General features: G+C 48.6%; 1 protein-coding gene across 2 annotated transcripts in view; it reads left to right on the plus strand.

Moving 5' to 3' along the window:
* TJAP1 (tight junction associated protein 1) overlaps window positions 1–18,499 on the plus strand; it is a 60,760-nt gene that overhangs the window by 25,646 nt on the left and 16,615 nt on the right. For both annotated transcript variants that reach the window (XM_040351745.1, XM_040351744.1), the window contains 2 exons: window positions 4,574–4,602; window positions 16,833–16,994. In XM_040351745.1, the coding sequence (XP_040207679.1) occupies window positions 16,891–16,994 (104 nt within the window). In that variant the 5' untranslated portion in view covers window positions 4,574–4,602; window positions 16,833–16,890. The remainder of the gene's footprint in view (window positions 1–4,573; window positions 4,603–16,832; window positions 16,995–18,499) is intronic.

Here is an 18,499-nt window from a genome sequence, read left to right on the forward strand (position 1 = left end):
TCTTCTGTTCCCTTTCCTCCATCCCTGGCCTCTACTCCCCCCATCTTCCATCCTCTACGTCCAGTCCTCCATTTCTCCTCTCTCCTTCCATCCTTTTTCCTGTCCTACATCCCTGACCTCTACCCCATCTTTGGTTTTCTCTTTCCCGTCTTCTATCCCTGGCCTCCACTCCTTATCATCGTCTCTTTCCTGTCATCCATCTTTGTCCTTCATCTACCAATGTCCCTTTTGCTGTCTTCACTCCCTGGCTTCTACTCTCTATCGTCATCTTCTCTTTTTTTTTTTCCACCCCTGGCTTCTACTCCCAATTTCCCATCCTCTTTCCTGTCCTCCGCCTCTACTCGCCATCTTCCGTCCTCTATTTCCAGTCCTCCATTTCTTGTCTCTACTTCCATGGTCTTTCCTGTCCACCATACTTGGCCTCTACACCCGATCTTCCATGGTCTTCCTTCCGGTCTTCCAACTCGCGCCTCTCTCTTCTGACCTCCATGTGAATACTTTCCATCTTCTGTCCTCTTCTCCTCTGTATTCTTTCTTCCACCTCTATTAGCAATCTGCCACATTTTATGCTGTAAGCTCCATCTTTGTCCACCTCGCTCCTCCGTGACCCCATATTAACCCATAAAAAAAAGGAATTTCTTACTCCATTTAGGCCGATACGTATTCTTCTACATATTTTTGGTAAAAAAATCACAATAAGCGTACACTGATCGGTTTGCGCAAAAGTTATAGCGCCTAAAAAATTAGGGAATAGATTTATGGCATTTTTATTATTATTATTTTTTTTTTTTATCGTGACTGTGACATTGCGGCTGACATATCGGACACTTTTGAAACTATTTTGGGACCATTCACAATTATACAGCGAACAGTGCTATACAAATACTGTATAAATGTCACTGGCAGGGAAGGGGTTAACACTAGGGGGCGATCAAGGGGTTAAATGTGTTCCCTAGCGAGTGATTCTAACTGTAGGGGGAGGGGACTCACAAGGGGAGGAGACCGATCAGTCTTCCTCTGTACTCATCGGTTTCCTCTCACCTGACAGGACGTGGATCTGTGTGTTTACACGCACAGATCCACGTCCTTGCTGTGTGACAGGCAATCGCGGGTGCCCTGCAGACAGGCGCGTCGGCTCCTGAGTGACGTGGTGGGCGTACGCCCCCTAGAGGCCCGGGAAGCCGAGGACGTCATATGATGGCAGCTCGGAGGGACAGAGTGTACGCGCATCGGCTCCTGAGTGACGTGGTGAGTGCGCCCCCTAGAGGTCCGGGAAGCCGGGGACGTCATATGACAGACACCCGGAGGGATGGAGGGTACCTGAAGCCGTCATATTACTATAGCTGGGTAGGGAAGTGGTTAATGTAAAGTGCAAACATTAACCACTTCCCGACCGCCGCATGTATATGTACGTCCACAGAATGGCACGTACAGGCAAATGGGCGTACATGTACGTCCTTGCCTTCTAGCGGGTGGGGGGTCCGATCGGGACCCCCCCGCGCTACATGCGGCGGTCGGATTCCCTCGGGCAGCGATCCGGGACGACGGCGCGGCTATTCGTTTATAGCCGCTCCGTCGCGATCGCTCCCCGGAGCTGAAGAACGGGGAGAGACGTATGTAAACACGGCTTCCCCTTGCTTCACTGTGGCGCTGCATCGATCGTGTGATCCCTTTTATAGGGAGACTCGATCGATGACGTCAGACCTACTGCCACACCCCCCTACAGTTGTAAACACACACTAGGTGAACCCTAACTCCTACAGCGCCCCCTGTGGTTAACTCCCAAACTGCAACTGTCATTTTCACAATAAAGAATGCAATTTAAATGCATTTTTTGCTGTGAAAATGACAATGGTCCCAAAAATGTGTCAAAATTTTCCGAAGTGTCGCAGTCACGAAAAAAAAACGCTGATCGCCGCCATTGGTAGTAAAAAAAAAAAAAATTAATAAAAATGCAACAAAACTATCCCCTATTTTGTAAACGCTATAAATTTTGCGCAAACGAATCGATAAACGTCTATTGCGTTTTTTTTTTACCAAAAATAGGTAGAAGAATACGTATCGGCCTAAACTGAGGAAAAAAAAAATGTTGTTTTTTTTTTCAAAATTGTCGATCTATTTTTGTTTATAGCGCAAAAAATAAAAACCGCAGAGGTGTTTAAATACCACCAAAAGAAAGCTCTATTTGTGGGGAAAAAAGGACGCCAATTTTGTTTTTTGAGCCACTTCGCACGACCGCGCAATTGTCTGTTAAAGCGACGCAGTGCCGAATCGCAAAACCTGGCCTGGGCATTTAGCTGCCTAAAGGTCCGGGGCTTAAGTGGTTAATGACAAATTGACAATTAAGTAAACATATATATATGTGTATATATAAGAATGTGTTAAAAAAACATTCATAAATAATCCAATAAAGTCCATCAGAAAAAAAAAAGAAGAGAAGAGCTCTTGTGCAAAAAGTTCATTTAATCTTGTGTATCAACAAAAATCCTTATTTCAATGCGGATAGCAAAATCTTCGCAGCCAGTGTTCTCCAGCCGCTTACCAGCTACTTTGACCCCAAGATGGGGGGTCTGGCTACACTTTTTATCCCAGTTTCCCCATGGGATGGATGGATATCAGGAGCCAAGATTCCAGGATGGGTTACCATACGACCAGGATGTTCAACAGTGGGCTCAGCAAAAGGGGCGAGAGAGACACAGGAGGAACTTTTAGTGTAGTTTAAAACTCCAGGCTTTTTAGGGTTAAAACTACTTGCAAGAAGGCAGGCGTAAAATCGCATATAAAACAATCTCGCATGCAGGGGGTGTAAAAAAAAAAAAGTCACTGTTTCAGCTCCTCCCAACAAGTTTGGTTCAAAAGTACATTATCAAGGGATAAAGGAGTAATCCTTCCATATACCCAGTGACGTGACTGGCCTCAGATAAAAGACAGAGATGAAACAAAACCTCCTACATATGTTGTACCTGTTTTAGCTGCAGTCTCCTCTAAATCCGGTCATACTCCAGAATTTATAAAGCTTGTTTGAGGGTTCAGAACAAAGCGGCGGGGAGCTGAAACTACACTCTGCAGTCCAGTGTTAGGACTGTGGTGGGGCCAATGACCGGACTGTAGCCTGGAGAGGTACATTGGGCCTGTGATGGGACTATTGAGGGGAATGTGGGGCATGTGATGGGACTATTATGGGATGGTAATGGGGGGGGGGGGGGCAGTGATTGGTCTTTTATGGCGAGGGATACTTTGGGCCAGTAATAGGACTGTGGTGGGGAGGGGTACATTGGGCCCGTGAAAGGACTGTGGTGGGGAGGGGTACATTGGGCCAGTGAAAGGACTGTGGTGGGGAGGGGTACATTGGGCCAGTGAAAGGACTGTGGTGGGGAGGGGTACATTGGGCCAGTGAAAGGACTGTGGTGGGGAGGGGTACATTGGGCCAGTGATAGGACTGTGGTGGGGAGGGGTACATTGGGCCCGTGAAAGGACTGTGGTGGGGAGGGGTACATTGGGCCAGTGAAAGGACTGTGGTGGGGAGGGGTACATTGGGCCAGTGAAAGGACTGTGGTGGGGAGGGGTACATTGGGCCAGTGAAAGGACTGTGGTGGGGAGGGGTACATTGGGCCAGTGATAGGACTGTAATGGGGAGGGGTACATTAGGTAAGTGAAGGCACTATGGTGGGGAGGGGAATGTAGCCGGAAGGGGTACATAGTCTCATCACTGGCCCAATGTACCCATCCCCACAACAGTCCCATCACCGGCCCAATGTTGGGGAGGGGAATGTGGGGCCAATGACCAGACTGCAGCCAGGAGAGGTTCACTGGGCCTCTGTGATGGGACTAATATGGGGAGGGGAATGGGGGGCCATTGTTGGGACTATTGTGGGGAGGGGTACATTGGGCCAGTGATGGGACTGGTGGGAAGGGGGACATTGGGCCAGTGATGGGACTGTGGTGGGGAGGGGTACATTGGGCCAGTGATGGCACTGTGGTGGGGAGGGAGGGGAACATTGGGCCAGTGATGGGACTGTGGTGGGAAGGGGGACATTGGGCCAGTGATGGGACTGTGGTGGGGAGGGGTACATTGGGCCAGTGATGGCACTGTGGTGGGGAGGGAGGGGAACATTGGGCCAGTGATGGGACTGTGGTGGGGAAGGAGGGGTACATTGGGCCAGTGATGGAACTGTGGTGGGGAGGGAGGGGTACATTGGGCCTGTGATGGGACTGTGGTGGGGAGGGAGGGGTACATTGGGCCAGTGATGGGACTGTGGTGGGGAGGGAGGGGTACATTGGGCCAGTGATAGGACTGTGGTGGGGAGGGAGGGGTACATTGGGCCAGTGATGGGACTGTGGTGGGGAGGGGTACATTGGGCCAGTGATAGGACTGTGGTGGGGAGGGAGGGGTACATTGGGCCAGTGATAGGACTGTGGTGGGGAGGGAGGGGTACATTGGGCCAGTGATAGGACTGTGGTGGGAAGGGGGACATTGGGACACTGTGGTGGGGAGGGAGGGGTACACAGTACCTAGAGATGATGAAGGGGTAAAATGATGACAGTTACTGACCCTCTCCCATTCTCATTTCAGGAGCCGTCAACAGAAGGAGATAGAATCGGGTAGGTTTTCATGCTCTCGCTGATTCTATATGATTCGGGACCTTATACAAAGTGACCTATTTATTATCTGATCTTGCACACAGAAACTACCCAGATGCACCTTATCAGCGGATTGTAGGTTGCTTGCTGAGGGTTACTACCTTCTGTCTTGTTACCCCATCCCAGCAGACTAGACATTCCAGCACCTTCCAGTAGGCAGGCTGGATCTGCAATAAACAAGCCCAGAAATAAAATCTGTAACAGGATAAACCACCCACAGATGATATGGTTTTCATTTAGTCTGGCCGAAATGAGAGGGACGCAATCGCAGGAAGCAGAGCCTGCCTGTATAATAAGCAGATTTGACTGATCTATTTAACCCTTTCATGCCTAAGCCTATTTATGACATTTGGTGTTTACAACTTAAAATCCGTATTTTTGGCTAGAAAATTACTTAGAACCCCCAAACATTATATATATATATATATATATATATATATATATATATATATATATATATATATATATATATATATATATATATATGTATATATATATATATGTATATATATATGTATATGTATATGTATGTATGTATATGTATGTATGTATATGTATGTATGTATATGTATGTATATATATGTATATATATGTATATATGTATATATATGTATATATATATATATATATATATATATATATATATATATATATATATTTTTAGCAGAGAATCTAGAGAATAAAATGGCGCTTGTTGCAATATTTTATGTCACACGGTATTTGTGCGGCAGTGTTTTAAACGCAACATTTTGGCAAAAATTTACTTTCATGATTTAAAAAAAAATTGAAAAAGTAAAGTTAGCCCAATTTTTTTGCATAATGTGAAAGATAATGTTACGCCGAGTAAATAGATACCAAGCATGTCATGCTTTATAATTGCACACACTCGTGGAATGGCGACAAACTACGGTACCTAAAAATCTCCATAGGCGACGCTTTAAACTTTTTTTTTTACGGTTACCAGGTTAGAGTTACAGAGGAGGTCTAGTGCTAGAATTATTGCTCTCGCTCTGACGATCGCGGCGATACCTCACATGTGTGATTTGAACACCGTTTTCATATGCGGGTGCGACTTCCGTATGCGTTTTCTTTGTTGCGCAAGCTCGCGGGGAGGGGGGCGCTTTAAAACATTTTTTATTTTTTTTTATTTTTTTTTTATTTTTATTTTTTATATTAAATCGTGTGTTTTTTTTTTTTTTTTTTTTACATTTTGATCACTTTTATTGCTGTCACAAGGAATGTAAACATCCCTTGTGACAGTAATAGGTGGTGACAGGTACTCTTTATGGAGGGATCGGGGGTCTAAAAGACCCCCGATCCCTCCTTTACACTTCAAAGTATTCAGATTGCCGAAAACAGCGATTCTGAATACTGTGTACTTTTTTAAATCCGGCGCCATTGGCAGCCGAGAAACCCGGAAGTGACGTCATGACGTCGCTTCCGTGTTTTCAATGCGGAGACTGAATCAAAGCCGTTTACGGCTTAGTGTCAGTCTCCGCCTGGACACAGAACGCGCCGGTTGGAGGATCGGGTCTCCCGGTGGAACGGGAGGCCCGGTCAGAGCGGCGGGAGGGGGGGGGGGTGTCCCCTCCCACTCCTTCGGCATAACAACCGAGCGGCTTTTAGCCGCATCGGTTGTTATGTCTGGGTAGCCGATCGCCCACTCTAAACAACGGCAGCTGCAGGCATCATCCCGGTATAACCCCCGAAAGCCGAGGAAGCATATATGCGTTCGCTTGGGGTGGAAGGGATATATATATATATATATATAATATATATTTATATATACATACATATATATACATACATACATATACATAAGTAGCAATGTCCGTTTTACTCCACGCTTTACACATATAGGCCCGGATTTAGATACAATTGTGTATCTATCGGCGGGCGTAACGTATCTCAGATACATTACGCCGCCGTAACTTAGGGCGCAAGTTCTGTGTTCAGAAAGAACTTGCGCCCTAAGTTACGGCGGCGTAATGTAAATGTGTTGGCGTAAGCCCGCCTAATTCAAATGTGGATGATGTGGGCGTGTTTTATTTAAATTTAATTGTGACCCCACGTATTTGACGTTTTTTAGGAACGGCGCATGCGCCGTCCGTGAACGTTTCCAAGTGCGCATGCTCCAAATTACGCCGCAAACTGTCAATGCTTTCGACGTGAACGTAACTTACGTACAGCCCTATTCGCAAACGACTTGCGTAAACGACGTAAAATACGGCGCTGTTCGAGTGTTTCCGACGTCCATACCTAACATGACTTACCCCTGCTTTATGAGGGGTAACTTTACGCCAGAAAAAGCCCTACGCAAACGACGTAAAAAAAATGCGCCGGCGGACGTACGTTTCTGAATCGGCGTATCTACCTAATTTGCATATTCCTCGCGTAAATCTACGGAAGCGCCACCTAGCGGCCAGCGTAAATATGCAGCCTAAGATACGACGGTGTAAGAGACTTACGCCGGTCGGATCTTAGGGAAATCTATGCGTAACTGATTCTACGAATCAGGCGCAGAGATACGACCCCGCACACTCAGAGTTACGACGGCGTATCCGTAGATACGCTGTCGTAACTCGTCTCTGAATCCGGGCCATATAATACATTCACATCACTCCCTGCCCTCAAGGAGCTTACAATCTAAGGTCCCTAACTCACATTCGTACATACGAGGACCCAATTTAGACAGGAGCCAATAACCTACCAGCATGTATTTGGCGTATTTCAAGTCTTTACACAGTTATTGCAGCAGCAGACTTAGAAATGGTGATATGTATTGTAAATGGCCCCTGTGGTGGCGTCTGCTCTCATCAGGAGGAATCCCAGTGCTGTCACTACCCCCACCCGAAGCCATATTACGTCCCGCTATTCACAATGAAGTGTCATCTCGTCCCTCGTCTATATTCTGAATGGAGGGGGTCACATGACTCCCAATGCAATCTGCAGAGAATGAATCTAGGCCACAGGAGGAGGGGAGGGGGGGACTCCATAGACAGAAACAAGAGGGGGGTAACTGGTCTCCATAGTAAGGTACTCCGGGGGGGGGGGGGGGGAGCAATCAATGATGAAGCTGGTCACTCTGTTGGAGGGATTAGATGAGGCAACATCGCTGTGATGACCCCTGTCTGCAGAATGCACACTGTGACCTCATTCAGTCAAGCAAACCCAGAGCAACCAATATTCAGGTGACCCTGCTGCATTGCTGGATGTAGTCCAGATTGAGGGAATGATTCTCAGGGTGGTGTTATCTTGTGATTTATTATTTATTTATTTATTTCAGGCAGGCCCGTTGGAACAGGACAGGCGAAACAAGCAACTGCTTGGGGCCCCGAGCTGGCCTTGGGCCCCAGCAGAGCGCCGCCGCTTCCTATAAATGCTGCAGCCTGTAGCGTGGCCGAGCTCCTTTCCTAATTTTTCCTGCAGTCCGGCTGGGTACCGGAGATTCAGGTTCCTGTTCCCGGCCGGAATGACAGGAAGTGCACACACTCAGTGCTCATTTCCTTTCAGTCCAGCCGGGAACAGCAAACTGAATCTTCTGCAGCGCGGTATGCGGTAAGGGGGGGGTAAAAAGAACATGGGGGGGAGCCAGTCAGAAGAAGTACTAGCTGACGTTCGGCAGCAGCAGCTGTATGCGGTAGGGAGGGGGGCAGCAGCTGTATGCAGCGGTAGGGAGGGGAGGGGGGGTTAAAAAGAACATGGGGGGGAGGCAGTCAGAAGAAGTACTAGCCGACGTTCGGCAGCAGCCCCCCCCCCCCCCCCGCTTAACTGGTTTATAGCAGAATAATTTTTTACACTTGTCAACTTATCCCCCACCCCCCGCTTCACAACTTGAAACTCAGCAACACCCCCTCCCCTGCTTCTTGCTTGGGGCCCCCAAATTTCTTCAAACGGCCCTGATTTCAGGTACTTATAAAGCGCCATCAATTTTACGCAGCGCTTTACATATACATTGTACATTCACATCAGTCCCTACCCTCAAGGAGCTTACATTCTAAGGTCCCTAACTCGCATACATACAAAAGGGGGCAATTTAGAAAAAGGATCCAATTAACCTACCAGCATGTCTTTGGAGTGTGGGAGGAAACCGGAGCACCCGGAGGAAACTCATGCAAGCACAGGAGGAACATGCAAACTCCAGGCAGGTAGTGTCGTGGTTGGGATTCAAACCAGCAACTTTTTTTTACTGCTAGGCGAAAGTGTCAAAAAGCTGCTCGGTTGTTATGCTGGAGGAGCGGGAGGGGACATCCCCCCCCCCCTCCCGCCGCTCTGACCGGGCCTCCTGTCCCACCGGGAGACCCGATCCTCCAACCGGCGCCTTCTGTGTTCAGGCGGAGACTGACACTAAGCCGTAAACGGCTTTGATTCAGTCTCCGCATTGAAAACACGGAAGCGGCGTCATGACGTCACTTCCGGGTTTTTTAGGCTGCCGATGGCGCCGGATTTAAAAAAGTACACAGTATTCAGAATCACCGTTTTCGGCGAGCTGAATACTTTGAAGTGTAAAGGAGGGATTGGGGGTCTTTTAGACCCCCGATCCCTCCATAAAGAGTACCTGTCACCACCTATTACTGTCACAAGGGATGTTTACATTGCTTGTGACAGCAATAAAAGTGATCAAAATGTAAAAAAAAAAAAAACACACAATTTAATATTATAAAAATAATTAAAATAAATTTAAAAAAAAAAATGTTTTAAAGCGCCCCACTCCCCGCGAGCTTGCGCAACAAAGAAAACGCATACGGTAGTCGCGCCCGCATATGAAACAGTGTTCAAATCACACATCTATCGCCGCGATTGTCAGAGCGAGAGCAATAATTCTAGCACTAGACCTCCTCTGTAACTCTAACCTGGTAACCGTAAAAAAAGTTTAAAGCGTCGCCTATGGAGATTTTTAGGTACCGTCGTTTGTCGCCATTCCACGAGTGCGTGGAGTGGCACAGGGTGACCTACCTGACACATACCCAGACCTACTTGTGTGTGTCAGTACACACACTGACATGACCTGACCACACTGACCCGACCACACTGGCCTGACCTGACCTGTCCTACATACATACACAATCACTGACGTCACCTACCTCAGCCGTGGTGTGCGGTGCCGGCACGCCCAATGTGCCCGTCATAGCGATGCAGCCAGGGAGGCTTAGGACTGGAGCCATGGAAGGAGAGCCGCCGAGCAGGAAGCGGGGATGTGGCGTGGTGTGCCCGTCATACATAATAGATATGCAGCCACTGCAGTCAGCCAGAGGACTCGGAGGCTCAGGAACCGTGGAGAGCCTCTGAACCAAGCAGGGATATCGCATGGCGCGCCGGGCGGCATTGTAATTCCCGCCTTCTAAGCTTGCGGCGCCTATGATGGATGTCACATGTCCCACGGTCCCGGATTGGACCAGTGGGACGTCCATCATAGGAGCTGCAGGCTCCAGAAGGCGGGACCTGCTATGTCCTTCGGCGGTACTCGGCCACAAAATGGTCCCTGCTCGGCGGGACTTGGGGCTATTCGTAAAATCCTTAATGGCCGAGACTCTGGGCTTTTCAGCGGACCATTCGGGGCTCCAGGGGACTCGCAAGGGGAGGAGACCGATCTGTGTTCCTCTGTACTGGGAACTAAGGATGAGCTCTGGCGTGTTCGCATAGAACACGTGCAGAGCCCGCCAGGAAGTGTGCACGGCGCTGTGCTAATCACAGCCAGGGAGACATTGTCCCGATGCTCGGCTGTCTCCCTGGCTGTTATTAGCGCAGCGCCGTGCACACTTCCTGGCGGGCTCTGCACGTGTTCTATGCGAACACGTGCAGAGCTCATCCTTACTGGGAACACACATCGGTCTCCTTACCTCTGATAGGACCTGGATCTGTGTGTTCACCCACACAGATCCACACTCCTGCTGTGATCGCCGGCAATCGCGGGTGCCCGGCAGGCATCGCGGCCGCCAGGGCACGCACACCGGGTTGCAAGCGTTCCTGCCAACGGCTGCGAAGCAAAGGACGTCATATGACGTCCACCCGGAGGGAGAGACCGTTCCTGCCGACGTCATATTACTTTGGCTCGGTAGGGAACTGGTTGAATTATCTCTGGTAATGCACTAGGTGTGCGCGCCTTCCATTTCTGTTTTTCTTGTAGGAGTCAGAGCCCCGGACCTTTAGGCAGCTAAATGCCCAGGCCAGTTTTTGCGATTCGGCACTGCTTTGCTTAAACTGACAATTGCGCGCTCGTGCGACATGGCTCCCAAACAAAATTGGCGTCCTTTTTTCCCCACAAATTCTTTTGGTGGTATTTAATCACCTCTGCGTTTTTTATTTTTTGCGCTATAAACAAAAATAAATATCCCCCAAAAACATATATATAAAAAAAAAAAATTTCCCTCAGTTTAGGCCGATACGTATTCTTCTACCAATTTTTGGTAAAGAAAATCGCAATAAGCGTTTATCAGTTGATTTGCGCAAAAATTTATAGCGTTTACAAAATAGGGGATAGTTTTATTGCATTTTTATTAATTATTATTTTTTTACTACTAATGGCGGTGATCAGCGATTTTTTTTTTTTTTTTTTTTCGTGACTGCGACATTATGGCGGACACTTCGGACAATTTTGACACATTTTTGGGACCATTGTCATTTTCACAGCAAAAAATGCATTTAAATTGCATTGTTTATTGTGAAAATGACAGTTGCAGTTTGGGAGTTAACCACATGGGGCGCTGAAGGGGTTATGTCTCACCTAGTGTGTGTTTACAACTGTAGGGGGGTGTGGCTGTAGGAGTGACGTCATCGATTGTGTCCCCCTATAAAAGGGATGACACGATCGATGCAGCCGCCACAGTGAAGCCGTGTTTACACGCGGCTCTCCCCGTTCTTCAGTTCTGGGGACCGATCGCGGGACCCCAGCGGCGGTCGGGTCCGCGGGTCTCGCAGTCCCTGAGCTTCGGACCGGGTCGCGAGCGCGCGCCCCATGGCTGGGTAGATGTAAACGTCGTGCCGGTACGTCGATCTGCCCAGCCGTGCCATTCTGCCGACGTATATCGTCGTGCGGTGGTCGTTAAGTGGTTAATGAAATCTGATGAGGCCTGGCTAGTGCTTTGAGAAAATGCTAGCTGGCCGTTATGCTGGTCCTGTGGCTTCAATACCTTGAGTCGCTATCCTTGTACAAGTGTACAGCTAGAGAAGCCATAACTCCTGATCTGTGTACCCAGCAAAGCGTGTCCTGGACAGCCGCACATGAATGATTTAGTGTGGAACACGAACACGGTCTCGGTGTAAAGTTACCCTCGCTCTCCAGTTACCGCCATATGAGACTCTGTCATTGTCCCCACCCCCCCCCCCCCCCCCCCCGCACATTCTGCTGTATAGACGGCATTCATTATCATGGATTCCAATGAACGGTAATGAGGTTGATTTACTAAAGCTAAATAGACGGGTGCTGCACTTTGCCCTTGCAGAGTACAACCGCACTTGTATTTGCTCAAGAGCTTAGTAAATGAGGTCTATGTAGCACGGCGCCATAGACCTGCTCCATAGAGATGCGCAGAGCTCGACGGCGTGCGCACAACTGCTCCAAATTCTGTCTGCTGCAGTTTTAGTAAATCCCCCCCCCCATTGTGTCTGCATTCAGTAGTGTATTTAGGTTGTGTGCTGCCCTAGGCCCGACTAAACCTGTGCACCCCCTAATTTAAATATGACCCACCCCTTTCTGTCAAGGCCACACCCCCTGCTGTTTAAGACCCACCCTGACATTTTTGAGTGGGGACACTAGTTCTTAGGGTCTGGGGGGGGGGCATTGAATTCCCTTAAAGCGGGGGTTCACCCTAAGGGCTCTTTCACACGTCCGTTCCGTTCGTCCGTTTTTTGGACGTCCGTTAACGGGCCGCAATGCTTTCCTATGGGTTAGCGTCCGTTAGCGGATGAGCATCCGCTAACGTCCGTTAACATCCGTCTCCGTTAAGCTCCGGTTTTTTTTTTACGGAAGAAAACCCTATTTTTCTTCCGTCAAAAAAACCGGAACGGATCCATTTACCATCCGATCCGCTAACATCCGTTTTTCATCAAAATATGTAAAAAGCCCAAAAAATTAAAAAACGGATGGAAAAACGGACGTTAATGGACGAAAAACGGATCGGAAACGGATGTAAACGGACGGAAAATTTACGAAAAAACTGATCAACTGATGAAAAAAAAAATGATCTAAAAAACTTAGCGGACGTGTGAAAGAGCCCTAAAAAAAAAAAATTCTAACATTACATCCAGCATACTAACGACGTTTACAGTATGCAGGTCTTTTTTTTTTTTTTTTTCGCCGTACATACCGTTATATTGTGATTTTCTCTCCGGGTTCTGATCCCCGCAGGACTGGGCGATCCTATCCTTGGCTTAGATGATTGACGTCTGGTGAAACGGTTCCCATGTCGCACAAGGCGCGTCACCAGATTTCCGTAAATAGCCGAGCTGCGAGTCGCCTGCGCAGTCAGCTCTACACGGCGGGCGCAGGCGCCGTATAGCGCCGACTCGCAGCTCGGCTATTTACGGAAATCTGGTGACGCGCCTCGTGCGACATGGGAACTGTTTCATCCAGGGCTGGACTGGGACAACAATTTGGCCCTGGACTTCATCCAGACTGTCCCTCTTTGATTGGTGTTTCCTATGGCGGCCGGACAAATCCCGCCCCACCCAAGTCCCCTCTTCCCCTTCACTAGCCACTAGCCGTTCTACTTTATTAGAGTAGAACGGCTGGTACTGGTACTCTTATAGGCAGTACCAGTGGGGAAGCTAGACATTATTTCACCCGGGGCAACAAATCAGTTTGGTGCCCCCCCCTTATGGGACAAGATTAGACAGAAGTGAGAAACTCCCAGGCCATAGCTGTTGAGTCAGCTGTCTGTCCCCCCCCCCCCATGCTCCTTCTGGTCCCCCCTGCTCCTTCTGGTCCCCCCCTGCTCCTTCTGGTCCCCCCCTGCTCCTTCTGGTCCCCCCCTGCTCCTTCTGGTCCCCCCCTGCTCCTTCTGGTCCCCCCCTGCTCCTTCTGGTCCCCCCCTGCTCCTCTGTCATCCCCCTGCTTCTCTGGTCCTCCCCCTGCTTCTCTGTTCCCCCTCAGGTGAGCACTGCGGGGAGGGAGAGGAGGTGAGCGCTGCAGGAAGGGAGAGACAGAGGAGTGAAGGGGAGCGGCCGGTCTGCTGTCACTGAAGCCGGGCCCACTAAGCAATCGGCCCACCGGGATACTCCCTGTAGTCCCAATGGCCAGTCCATCCCTGGTTTCATCAGACGTCAATCATCTAACCCAGGGATAGGAACGCCCAGTCCTGCGGGAATCAGAACCCGGAAGCCGCGGAGAAAATCACAATATAACGGTATGTACGGCGGAAAAAAAAAAAAGACCTGCATCCTGTAAATGTCAGTATGCTGGATGAAATGTTGGAAAATTTGTTTTTAGGGTGAACCCCCGCTTTAACTTGCAAAGATTTACTTTCACTTCCTGTTTGGCTATAGGGCAGGAAGTGAAGGGAAATCTCTGCAATGGGACAGGGATGGTAAAAAATAAACTGACAGGGGCTCTAACCCTCACCTACTCAATCCAAAAAAAAAAAAACTGTTGCCTATAGTTCTACTTTAAACACAAATTTCTGATAATTTTATGGAGGGGACTAAGAAGATATAACCATGCCAATGGTGCAGCAGGAAACCTATAACACAGTGAGGAAGGTTTGTGGTCCAGGATGATAGGACAGTCAAAATCGGAAGCGGTGCCCCCCCACCATCGCGGAGGGCCGGCCGCCTGCGTACCAGAAGCGGTGCGGCCGCTTTATGGGGGTGCTAAGCTAATTTGCCTCTCAGCCCAGAACGCCTTATAACAGGGGTTGACAAATTTGCTTGGAATCTAGGAGCCAGCTAAAAAAGTTAGCCAAAAAACGTGCCCCGTCCCGACGAGCTTGCGCGCAGAAGCGAACACATACGTGAGCAGCGCCCGCATATGTAAACGGTGTTCAAACCACACATGTAAGGTATCGCCGTGATTGGTAGAGCGAGAGCAATAATTCTAGCCCTAGACCTCCTCTGTAACTCAAAACATGCAACCTGTAGAATTTTTTAAACGTCGCCTATGGAGATTTTAAAGGGTAAAAGTTTGTCGCCATTCCACGAGCGGATGTAATTTTGAAGCGTGACATGTTGGGTATCAATTTACTCGGCGTAACATTATCTTTCATAATATTAAAAAAAATGGGGATAACTTTACTGTTGTCTTATTTTTTAATTTAAAAAAGTGTAATTTTTTCCCAAAAAAGTGCGCTTGTAAGACCGCTGCGCAAATACGGCGTGACAGAAAGTATTGCAACGATCGCCATTTTATTCTCTAGGGCAGGGATATGCAATTAGCGGACCTCCAGCTGTTGCAAAACTACAAGTCCCATCATGCCTCTGCCTCTGGGTGTCAGGCTTGTGGCTGTCAGAGTCTTGCTATGCCTCATGGGAATTGTAGTTCTGCAACAGCTGGAGGTCCGCTAATTGCATATCCCTGCTCTAGGGTGTTGGGATAAAAAATATATATAATGTTTGGGGGTTCTAATTAGAGGGAAGAAGATGGCAGTGAAAATAGTGAAAAAGTACATTAGAATTGCTGTTTAACTTGCTTAACTTGTAATACCAACGGCCACCACCAGATGGCGCCAGCTTACACATCTGGTGGTAATAACTTGTAATACCAACGGCTCACCACCAGATGGCGCCAGCTCACAAATTTTTTTTTTCACAAAAGTTACTAAATTACATTTTTAGGTGCAAATTTCAGTATTTAGGCTACAAACAAGTACGCTAGGCAAATGGCAATGTGATTTAAGGTAGATATTAAGGTAAAAAAAACATGAGTTATTTTTGATATAATAAGGGCAAATTATTCAGTCACATCACCCCCTGCCTCCAATCTCCCCCTGCCTCCAATTTCCCCCAGGCCCCCTGCCTCCATCACCCTCTGTGGTGCCACCAACAACCCCTGCCTCCATCCCCCACCCTCTGCCGTGCCACCATCCCCCTCTGCGGTGCCACCATCACCCCCTGCCTCCAATCACCCCCTGCCACTAACACCCCCTGCCTCCAATCTCCCCCTGCCTCCATCTCCCTCTGCGGTGCCACCGCAGCCACCATCACCCCCTGCCTCCAATCACCCCCTGCCTCCAATCACCCCCTGCCTCCAATCACCCCCTGCCTCCAATCACCCCCTGCCTCCAATCACCCCCTGCCTCCAATCACCCCCTGCCTCCAATCACCCCCTGCCTCCAATCACCCCCTGCCTCCAATCACCCCCTGCCTCCAATCTCCATGCGCAGTTCCAAGCCAAACTGATCTTGGCTATTTTTACTGGCACATTCCCGCAACCACGGACATTTATCGCAGTATAACACGCTCCCGCGTATACCGCGCACCCCTAAAGTTGCCCCGAATGATGTGGAAAAAAGTTTTTTTTTGTACTTACAGTTTTGGTGTCTTGCTCGGCGGCCTCGCCGGGTCCGGCGTCCGTCTGCGGCTTCGGGTGTCCTCTTCGTCGGGTCCGGTGTCCTTCTGCGGCTTTGGGTGCCCTCTTCGTCGGGTCCGGCGTCCGTCTGCGGCTTCGGATGTCCTCTTCGTAGGGTCCGGCGTCCTTCTGCGGCGTCCTCGCCGCTCGTTTCCCGCGCCGAGTTTGAATACTGCGCCGACATATACAGAGCGCAGTACACTCGTGTATTGTCGGCAATGCTCGGCTACCCGCGCTGACGTCCTGTACGTCCAGGACGTCAGCGCGGGAGGAGCCGAGACTGCCCGACAATACACGAGTGTACTGCGCTCGGTATATGTCGGCGCAGTATTCAAACTCGGCGCGTGTATCGGCGTATACCGCGCACCCACGATTTGCCCTGATTTTCAGGGCAAAAAAGTGCGCGGTATACGCCGATAAATACGGTATGAACGGGGGAAAAAAGTGCCAGTTTTTACAAACTGTCCGTAAAAATACGGACTGTTGGCAACACTGGTGCTGCCCCCCTGCAAGGTGCTACCCTAGGCCTGGGCCAGGATACAGCGTTGTCTGCAGTATTATCACATCATAGTATTGATTGGTGTGTCTGCAGTATTATCACATGACGCTGTCTATGAACATTGTTGGCTTGGCTTTGTACTGCATTGTTATCACTTACCATCTCTCTGTTATTTCCACCGTCTCCTCACAGCTTCCTGCAGCTCCAGAATGATGAACTCCGCCGACGCTTGGCGTATGCTACAACGAAGATGGAGGCCATGGAGCATGAACTGGATGCTGGCCGCCATTACCTGGAGGTGGAGCTAAGCCGCAACCGGGAGGAACTGGAGAAACTTAAGGACAAGTTTCGGCGGTAGGTACAGAAGTGGGGTCCTGTGATGTCTTTGCACAGTGAAGTCCAAATTATTAACTGCTTCCCGAATGGCTCGCGTAGATTTACGGCGGCAGGTTGGCTCCCCTGCGCGAATCGCCGTACCTGTACGTCGGCTCCTTTAAGAGCCATAGCAGGCATGAGGGGGGGGGACCCGTTGCGCGTGGCTTGAACCAGTATCTAGCTGGTTGTTGCTGCAGCACCAAAATTTGAGCGCTCATTCAGGAATGTGTGCGATGGGAATATGAATTATGGCGCGTGTCCAGCAGGCGCGATGTCCGCCGGCCACCCGCGAATGCGGGCAAGAGAACCAGAATGGGGATTGGTGTATGTTAATGCATAAATCCTTGTTCTGATAGGGGAGGAGAGACAGATCATCTGTTCCTAGTAATTAGGAACAGTGATATGTCTCCTCCAGTCAGTACACTGCCCCCACAGTTAGAAACGCACATGAGGGAACACATTTAACCCCTTGATTGCCCCCTAGTGTTGACATATTCCCTGCCAGTGACATTTACACAATAATCAGTGCATTTTTATAGCCATATAAATGACAATGATGTCAAAAGTGTCGGCTCTGTCTGACGCAATGTCGTAGTTCTGCTAAAAATGAGATTGCTGCCGTTAATAGTAAAAAAAAATTATAATGATAATAAAAATGCCATAAATATATTCCCTATTTTGTAGACGCTATAACTTTTGCGCAAACTAATCAATATACGCTTATTTTTTTTTTTTAACAAAAATATGTAGAAGAATACATATTGGCCTAAACTGAGGAAGAAATTATAAAAAACAATTTTTTTTTTTTTTTCAAAATTGTGCTGTGCCCGTCTGCAGCAGTGCTGCTCTTTTTTTACCCTTGGCTCCTGCTGCTGTTAATTAAATACTGAGAGCAGGGGGTTGGTCTGAACCACTGCCGTGCACACTTCCTGGCGGGCTCTGCACGTGTTCTATGCGAACACGCCAGAGCTCATTCTTAATCTACAGTTAGGAGAGGATTGGCCCAGTATGGAAGTGGATAACATGTTTATTATTTTAGAAAAATAAAAATGTAATCTTTTATAATCCCTTTTAAATTGTGGCAGTACAAGTCTGCAGGAAATGGAGAGTAATCACAAGAGCAGACTTACTACAAGTGTTGGATTAAAAGGTAAGGCTGGATTTCAGCTTTAAATTGGGTTAAAGCGGGGGTTCACCCGTACATAAAACTTTTTCCCCTTAGATCAGTGGTTCTCAACCTTTCTAGTGCTGTGACCCCTTGATAAAATTTCCTAAGTTGTGGGGACCCCTAACAGTGAAATTATTTTCATAGCGTGGGTTGTCAGCACCCAAGGCAAGACAAGTAATTTGTGCCCCTAACCCACGGAAATTTAGCACTCCCTGAGTCCCCTCCACTCGTACAGTATTAAAACCTGATATGGTACATTTTAGGATGTACCCTTCTTTCTCTTTGTTCTCTTTTCTTTCCCTTTTATCTCTCTATC

This window comes from Rana temporaria, chromosome 4 (genome assembly GCF_905171775.1).
Source record: "Rana temporaria chromosome 4, aRanTem1.1, whole genome shotgun sequence".
Taxonomy (NCBI): domain Eukaryota; kingdom Metazoa; phylum Chordata; class Amphibia; order Anura; family Ranidae; genus Rana; species Rana temporaria.